Source organism: Fundulus heteroclitus, chromosome 18 (assembly GCF_011125445.2).
Source record: "Fundulus heteroclitus isolate FHET01 chromosome 18, MU-UCD_Fhet_4.1, whole genome shotgun sequence".
Classification (NCBI taxonomy): domain Eukaryota; kingdom Metazoa; phylum Chordata; class Actinopteri; order Cyprinodontiformes; family Fundulidae; genus Fundulus; species Fundulus heteroclitus.
Genome location: NC_046378.1, coordinates 18,789,277 through 18,798,488, shown reverse-complemented (window position 1 = coordinate 18,798,488; position 9,212 = coordinate 18,789,277). Strand labels below are relative to the sequence as shown.

Genomic DNA, 9,212 nt, shown 5'->3' with positions numbered 1-9,212 from the left:
GGATGTCTGAATAGTTTTTATTTCTCGTCATTCTTTCCCCGTCTCCGAACATGATTTCTTCTTAAAAAGAAAATGATAAACTTGGATCTTTTAAACGGTAACTCAGCCATTATTACGGTACAAAGCAGCGTCGCTCCAACCAGAATCACCCAATCGCTGATGGAGAGCATGTTCCCACAGATAGTTGTTTGATTAAAAACTGGTTTTAAAAACCAGGCATGCCGTCTCCACAGGAAAAAAGTTACAAACACAGTACTAGGAAAAATGTAATGTTGCTTTGACAGGAAATATAAGAACAAAGAACCTGAAGAAGAAAGAACCTGGAGTGTTTGTAACAGGCAGCAAATATAAAATTCTGATATCTGCGTTGTACAGTATTTCGTCTTTATCGCTGAAATATGTCTTTTCACTATAGAGGTCTCATATTTCAATCAGCAATGACACGGCTTACATCAAAGTCACTTTTGTAACACATTTAAACACCACATATTCTACATTAATAAATAAATGGCTGCTGCACTGAGCAACGAATTTCAACACTATCTCCTTTCGTTTTTCCACTCTTACACTTTTTCCCCAAGTAACCTTTTTGTTGCTTCCAAAACCAGGAGACGAGCTCCTCTCTTGGACCGCTTTTAATGTGGCACGAGACAATCAGAAGGTTTTCAATTAGGAGCATTTCAGTCCCTAAAAATAGAGAAGCCGTGTGTGACCAAGAGCTTGCTACCTTCCATCTCCGTTTAAATTTAGCTGCAGATAATCGTATAGGTGCGTTCTTGAAGTTATAAAGCAAATATAAAAATAAAACAGGGTTGCTGTTGTTGTTGTTTTGGTACCACTGACAGGATGTTGGACCAATGATGGCGATTCACAGGATGGATGTTTAACATTCGAAGGAGTGCCCCATGATATTAAATAGTCCCTCCTCACTGCAGCGGGGAAGCTTTTGTTGGGATCATGATCCTCGAATCCATGTGCTGAATGAGAGGTACTGCAGAGAGGGATAAATGAAAGCGGTTCATTATGTTTACTTCACTTTAAAAAAAAAAGAAAAAAAAAGAAAAAAAAAGGGATAATGCCCGATGAGGTGTCCATTATCAGAAGTTAAAGGACGTGAGCCGTCCGACGCAAAGAGACAATTTCTGATAATGACACCATGTCGGGCATTACCCTTAACTTATACCATGGTCACTTACGAAATAAATAAGTATTAAATCAATTATTAATACTTGAATTTTTTTTTTCACAGTTAAAATTGTCAGTTTTTCACAAGCAGCAGCGGATAGATCTATTTAATATCACTCTGCGTGATATTAAAGTTACCAGCGTCAACTGTGTTGCCGTTACCAGCGTACGATTGAGCCGTCGCAATAATTTATAACAATCAGGCTTTCTGACCAGAGCTTTTTTTTTTTTTTTTTAATACAAGTGTCCTGTAACACTTCTTAACGGACACCCTGCAGCCAATCAGAGTCAAGTATTCATCCAGACCATGGCACATAGGCATTTATTTGGCTCACCAGTGTAATAGACTACTTCATGCCAGCCCTCCTGCTGCCAGACGGCGTTCCTCGTGTCTTCTCTGGATAAAAGGTCTTTGTAAGCTGCAAATCAAAACAGTACATCTTAGTAAAAGATAAGTTATTTAATAATAAACCATATTCCAGAGATTTATTACACACACTGATACATCTTAAGAGTTTATGGTGATTTTCATTACTATAAACCACAACTGATGAAAACCCAAAAACTTTAGTTTCTCAGAAAATGCTAATGTTGCATAAGACACAGTCACTGACAGATATGCCCACAGTCACTGGTACCCCCCCCCCCTTTTAACAAGTCAAGAGATTTAATTTAGTCAAGCAGTATTAAAGCAAAAAACAAAAAGAGAAATAAGGAAATAAGGGTAAAATGCGTTAATTTGGACATGTTTTTGTTTAGTCATACCCCAAAGATGATGGACCATGTAGAGGTCACCAATCTGGGAGAAAAAGCCTCCCACAGCCTCTCTGTTGCGCTGGCGGTATCGAATCGCTCTAGCCCTGCAAACAAGAAAAAAAATAAAAAAAAATATAAAAAACACCTTCAGAATCATAACCAGCACCAAAACACGCCAAACCTTCTAAGATCATAAACTCTCCCCATCTCTGAATTTACCCTGGGCTCAGTCTAAAAACTGGCATTAACGCGATCAGTCAATGAACGGCTGCACGCTTTTATGCACCTGAACGCAGGCCAGGCCGGGCCAGGCCAGGCTGGGGGGGGGGGGGGGGGGGGGGAGGAGTTGAGCTGCTGTGGAAGGAATGTTTTACTCTCATTACGTTCACCCCAAAGCAAACATGCCTATTCAGAGCATGCCTAATAAACTCTGTGGGCCCGTTTCTTAACATCTTGTTGGAACTTGACGCAGGACTTTTAAGCTGCCACCTGCGCAAATTGCATTCAAATTGCTTTAAAACAGCTTTTTCTGACTTTTCATATAGATCTGCGGGGGAGGTTGTTCAAATGATGGCGAGTTAAAGCGAGCTTAAAGGCAACGAAAAAGGTGAAATTAACCTGCCGGGAGAGCCGATGCATTTCCTCCCGCTGAGACAGAATGAAACACGAGACCTCAGGGTAGAAAAGCAGCGCCACGTTATTTTTTTTTAATTCCTCCTAAGTATATTCATGCATGCGCAGAAACTGCACTAGATGAGTTGACAGAACAATTTCCAGTGGAAACAAAAATCTTTAGCCGGCTCTATTATGTTGTCATACGTGATCAAGGTAGCTGTTTAAACGCTAAAGTCAAGTCTCTTTTATTATGCACAGATCCTACAAGCTTCACTTTGGAGATTTAATCTCGGTTACAGCGCACGGCAGCCCTGTTTTAAAAATAAAGCCTCCCTGGGGGAACGGCTCTGGTTAATGACAGCGGGATGAGGGAGGGTTCATGTGCTGCGACTGCTCTGTAACTACAGTTCAATGAGTCAAATGAATTCACGCTGCCTTACCAGTAATTACCCCACTCGATCATGGTTCCCGGCTGCAAGAAAGAGAGAGAGGGAGACAAAACACAACATTCCTTACTGCAATAAAACAGAGAGGGCTCCAGATTAAATACATTAAGACGCAAGAATAACTACACATGAAGGCTTCTTCAATCATGGGGTTGATTTTTAAAACAACAGACGTCCTGCTGTTCGTCGGGGATAATCTCGGTCCCGAGACGAGGTATAATGGCTTGCATTCATCAGACGCTGCGGACGAAGGCCGGCCTTTTTCACATCAGAGGGAATGACTTAATCTGCTAGAGCCGGCTTAGTTCGGCTCACGTCAGCGTTTGATTCAACACGCGGATCGATCGCACGCTGGGAATGGTTTATAAAAGCAGACATATCCAAATATTTGGGGAGGTACGTTTCTTCCTGAACCGACACAGATGCCACAGAAGCTAAATGTGGGATCTGATTTTACTGGAGGAAAAAAAAGGAGGTATGAAGAAGGACAGAGACAGTTAATATCTGCAAAGGCTTAAATATTTACATACACCTGTCGCTTCATGAAAAGTGGAGAAATCGCACACCTGTTCAAGCCATAAATCAGGTCATGGTGTAATTCTTGCTGGATTTTTGACCACTCTTAAAGGAGAACTTGTAAAGCTAATTTAATTTGCACACACCTGGCTTTTAAGCATAATCTGAGGTTCAATGCCATACAAGAAATTTAGCAGGAGCCCGCTTTTGTCCTTTAAAGCCAGATCTTGTGTGTGTTTGGGATCTTTGTCCAGCTGGAACTCAACCCTATCCAAGCTCCAACCATCCAACCCAAACATTCACCCTCAGATAAAAAGGAAATTAATAAGGATATTAAAAAAAAAAAAAAAAAAAACCCTACACTTGTTACGGTAAAGCAGGTTCAACATCACCATGCCGACCCAAAAAGTAGCGAATCGCTCCAAAGTGGAAACCTTCAGGCTTAACAAACCGATGTCTCGTTTTATTCTCAGAAGAGACAGAGACTGACCCGTCTGGCCTAAAGCTCGAGACATTCAGTATATTTTGGACGAGTCGGGGAGACGTTTGCAAAGCTAAGAACACCGTAGCAGCTTTAAAGCATGTTGGCGGCGGCAGCATCATGCTGAGGGTCGTTTAACTAAAACAGGAAGGACTCACTCTTAGTTAACAGCCTGAAGGTTGAAACGAGGACGATCACGCGAAAACAAGTTAGAACTTTCCGTCTTGCAACGGATAAAGCAGGATAAGAAAATTTATGTACCACGCTTAAAAGCCAGGTAATTAACCAATTTAAATAAGACGTCTCTGATAGGATGAAATGTCAGATATCCAGATAAACAAGCATCTTTATTAAAAAAAAAAAAAGTGTAGTTCTCCACAATTAGCTGAAGAACAGTTAACCAAATATTAGATAGATAGATAGATAGATAGATAGATAGATAGATAGATAGATAGATAGATAGATAGATAGATAGATAGATAGATAGATAGATAGATAGATAGATAGATAGATAGATAGATAGATAGATAGATAGATTTCAACTTGTATGTATAATGTTTCTGGCCATTTGCAGATCAGATAAAATCCACACTATTAATTAAAGTATTTTCTTGGTTACAAAATTAAGTGAATTTCGTTGAAAATAATGGCTACAATAAGTAAATACCTAAATAACATGATAATTCTAATAAGTGTGTCAACTTTTGACCCTAATTATGTTTTACAGAGTTCATCTTGAAACGTTCCTCTTCAACTTTAGATTAACACCTGCTTATGATGTTATGGCTTTACTCTGTGAAGAATTGTGTGAGGTTTTACGTTTTCTACGAGCCATGTCCCTTTATATAAAAATAAAGAGCTTAATTCTGCTCACCCTGAGCTGGTAAGACCTGAGCTCGTAGATGTTGGGGCCTTCCCGGGGAACGGGCTCGTTCCAGAAGCTGAACTCCAGCAGGAGCTGATTCCTGCGGGACAGCAGCATCTTCCCGCGCTCCTTCCTGTACGCCGTGAACTCCTGGTGGCCGACGGACACGGATCCATGAGCTTAGCTTGAAAAAGACCTTACTGACTGAGCGGGCAACACAGTGACGATGATGCACAGGACACGGTGATCACCTTATTCTGCCGCAGCTTGTTCATCACCTCCGTCAGAGCCGGGTATCCGCCTCTGTAACGCCACAGATGAACTGCACAAGCAACTTCTCATTAGTTTAAATACACAGCAGGCAGACTGTAATCACATGTAAAGTTCGGAGGTTCGTTTTATGTTTTAGAGAGAAAGACAAAAAAATCGATTTAACAAAGAATTACTAAATAGAATTACAACCAAGTAGTCTTCTGGAAATGTGATTTAGTTCATGGACCATTTGCTTCAAAAAAGGAAAGTAGACGCAGCGATCAGGGCTGCTGATTGCGAAATCAAGCGGCGCAGCATGAACCGGCTATACTGCAGATTTGTATGTTGGTATTAGCAATCCTACCAGCCTGGTCTTGTTCTCCATACCAGGTATTCCAGGTTCCCACCAGCTCACACGGGTAGTACTTATCGGCGTGGATGGAGGGCAAAACGTCCTCGCTGCGATAAAAGAGAAGCCGTGTTAAGGCCCAACAAGGGACGATGTGACGGACATGTGCTCTGCTGACTTTAGAAAGCTAAAGCTAACTTCTGCACTCCGAGCATATAGTGGGATTTTAATTACAGGTACACAACCTTCAGGTCGTCATCAAGGTTGAGACGCTGGAGACTGAAGTTACAGAGTCTTGCAAAAGTATTTGTATCGTGTCAATTTTTCCAGATTGCCAATTTACAACCGTACGTATTTTTGGATTTTATTTTAAAAAACAGCAACACATTAGTGCATAATTATGAGTGGGAAGTAAAATGTTTAAATTGTTTTCAAATTTTCTCTTGCCAAAAAAAAAAAAAAAAAAAAGTCTGCCGTACATTTTAATGAGCTCCTCTACTCTGATATTAAAGTGCAGCCGTTCATTGATTGAACTAGTAGCCAGCTGTCTTCAGCCGATATTACTTCTTCTTCCTCCATTTACGTGACAAAAATGACACAATGATAAGAAATCTTACACAAGTCTCCAGCTAATATTAACAATCAGCTTCAGACCGCAGTTTGAAAGGTACACCGAAGAAACCTGCGTCACTGCTCTTATGCCAGCGCTCTGCTCGCACTTGATGAACGTCTCCCAGCGAGAAAAGGGCTTCTGTAGTTCAGTGTGAAGGAGGAGAAACAACACTGATCACCGCTGCAGTGTACGGACATTATTTTATGTAAAGTTAGCTGCTCTACGTGTAGCGATTGGTCATTGTTTCCATGTGCTTACATGATTCGCCACGGGAACAGCGGTAGCAGCTCTCCAGCTGGAGATCAGACGTGGGTCTCTAGATGCAGCTAAAATAGACATATAAAACTAGGGCTGGGTGTCATCTAGGATGAGCCTATACAATACGATTCTCAATGTAGCTCAGCTTGATTAGATTTTAATCCAACATCGATATTTACTACTTTCAAATTAATGACCAAAGTCATTCAATCAACAAAACCAGCCAAATCCTTTATTTATGTTCAATTTATTGAACACTGATATATTAACAGGAAAATAAAGTGCATTTGGTTCAATGGATTTAACACATCACAGAAACCAAAAATGTGCCCAAACATCTGATTTTAAAGGACGAAGGCGCTTCTAAAATCCTGTCGGCCGTTCTGTAAATTCGTCTCACTTGCACTTCCTTGCTGTGAGCAGTAATGGTGCGCTGTAATAACGCTCCCTGAAGGCTGGGAGGTATATCGATATTGAAAGCCAGAATATCGATATTAAAATTGTTTTTAAAAACATCAACATTAATCTTTGTATTGATTTTTATGCACAGCCCTAGTTAAAACTAGGTTAAAAGTTGAAAATATACCCTTGTTGCTGTTGATGTGCATTATGTGTTTTTTCCAAATTTAATTTCCCTTTCGGATAATTAAATTGAACTGAATCTCAAGGCATGGCTGCAGAAGGCACTAATGGATCAGTGGACACGTGCACACACTGAAAAAAAAAAGACACTTATCGGCCCAAAATATCAGCCGGCCGATGTATCGGTCGACGTCTGTTGAAAACTATTATTAATGCACTCCACAAATCTAGTGAAAAGACTGGCGAGGACTAAAGCTGCTGTTTTTTTTTTGTTTTTGTTTTTTTTAAAAAGGCATACAGAGTTTTGTTTGCAGTGAGTTGTAAGCAGGCCGTCTCGGTATGAGGAAGCTGGTGAGAATAAATAAGAAGGTGACTGCAGCTAAAACAAATACAGATAAATACTGGAGGCTGCAGAAGACTTTAGACCGTGGAGGAGGTCCCCTCACAGCAGGGAAATGACCCTAAATACACAAACAGAGCTACAATAGCATGGTTAAGATCAAAGCATTTTATGTGTCGCAGACACCTAAAACTATAATGTGAGAACTGATCTTCACAGACACTCTCCATCCGAACTAAATGTGCCTCATCTATTCTGCAACAAGCAGGCAAAATGTCCAACATGCAAAAGTTCATGAATAGTTTTGCAAGACACTGTACTTTATCTTTAATCACAGGGTCAGGTAATGGTTACACTTACCACAGTTTATTGTATGCATCCAGGCACTCTGGCTTCACGTTATGAACTGGAAGAAAAAAAAAAGGCAGATGTTTTTTATATTGCTCATCATGGTTAAGGATCTCAGGAGCCAAATGGTCTGGACTTACACTGGATCTTGTAGAGGTTGCTCTCCTCGTTTTTGGTCAGCAGGGTGGAGTGCGCGTCTTTTCTGGGATCCACCTTCCGGACGAACAGCGACCTGAACCAGCTGTCCTCTCTGTTTCTGCTGCCGGACGCAGAAAACCCTCTGAGGCCAAAGAACACACATGGAGGACACAGTGAGGAGCTGGAAAACCTCCTCTCCGCGGCTCGCAAACGCTCCTGGGATGCGGGATGCTGCAGGACATCTATACTTATGCAGCTATTTTAAACCACAGTGACCCTGGGGGTGTATAAGTAGAACATCTGCATGAAGCGCAATGACCCCCATGCTGTCTGAAAGACATAAACAGGTTTTTAAACGAAGCTAAACAAGGAGTAACAACCTGACCTTGAGCATCCCACATGGTCCCAGACATAAATCTGACAGAGGCTCCCTTTGTTTCACCGCTACCGACAAACACACGCGGTTTCTCTCATCCACCTGCCGGGATAAATCGGTGGCAGACGCGGCGTCAGAGTGACTTATCAGCCGCTGAAGGCCGAGCCGAGCTAACAGTCAGCGGGTTAGCTTCGCCAGGCTCATGGCAGCCACAGAGAGAGAAACACAAACACAATAACCCCGAGACGGCCGCGACGAGACGCTGCAAACACGGCAGCCGGACGGCCAGGCCGGGGACTGCTCACCTGACCCAGAGCGAGAGGCTTCCGGCTGACAGAGCCCTGCTTTTAGCCGGACTGAACCCTCCGCGGACTTTCTGAAGGACTCCTGTCGCCATCTTCAGTTGAGGAAACGGAGTCAGTGAGCGCCTCTGGCCGCCAGGTGGCGACAGAGCTCCGCGTCTGTGCTGCGCGTTGCCCTTTAACCTCAATGGGACAAAATAAAATAAATCAAGTTTATTTTTATTTATTTATTTTTACCATTTATAACCCATTGGAAAAATGAGACAAAATCTTATGTAAAATCTTTAGAATTTGTGAGAAGAAAAAGTGCTGGTAATTTTCTTTCTTTTGTGAGTACCCGCTTAATCCCTCATGGGGTCGCGGGGGTTGCTGGTGTCTATCTCCAGCATCCACTGGGCGAGAGGCGGGGTACACCCTGAACAGGTCTATTATTATTATTATTATTATTATTATTATTATTATTATTATTATTATTATTATTATTATTATTCCCTCTCCTTTTATATTTGGAGCACGAACACATCTAAAATGGACGCCGGGTATCGAGGATTGTAATTAGACACCCCTTGTCTAAAGGGTTGTTATGGGGAAATGATGACCCAGAGATGGTGATCTTTGCTCTGAAGACTTTTCTTTAACCTCATTACTATCCTGTCAGGTTAAACCTGGATCATCTTCCAGCCTTGTGGGGTCTCTCTGATATGTAATATCCGTACACCAGGAAAATGTCCCCAGAAAATGTAATCAACCCAAAGAAAGCGAGATAATAATAAAAAATAAACATCAATGA

At 41.7% G+C, this 9,212-nt stretch overlaps 1 protein-coding gene across 1 annotated transcript; it reads right to left on the bottom strand.

Annotated features, from left to right (window-relative positions):
• Nucleotide 1: 1 nt before the first annotated feature.
• On the bottom strand, nt 2-8,566 carry nipsnap2 (nipsnap homolog 2). The gene is made up of 10 exons (XM_036150040.1): nt 8,426-8,566; nt 7,747-7,886; nt 7,619-7,664; nt 5,481-5,575; nt 5,116-5,186; nt 4,874-5,014; nt 2,997-3,028; nt 1,951-2,045; nt 1,521-1,604; nt 2-991 (listed from the first exon to the last, which is right to left on the bottom strand). Exons 1-10 carry the CDS (start codon nt 8,515-8,517, stop codon nt 927-929), a joined length of 861 nt encoding a protein of 286 aa, XP_036005933.1. The 5' UTR covers nt 8,518-8,566; the 3' UTR covers nt 2-926.
• Between the last annotated feature and the right edge of the window lie 646 nt (nt 8,567-9,212).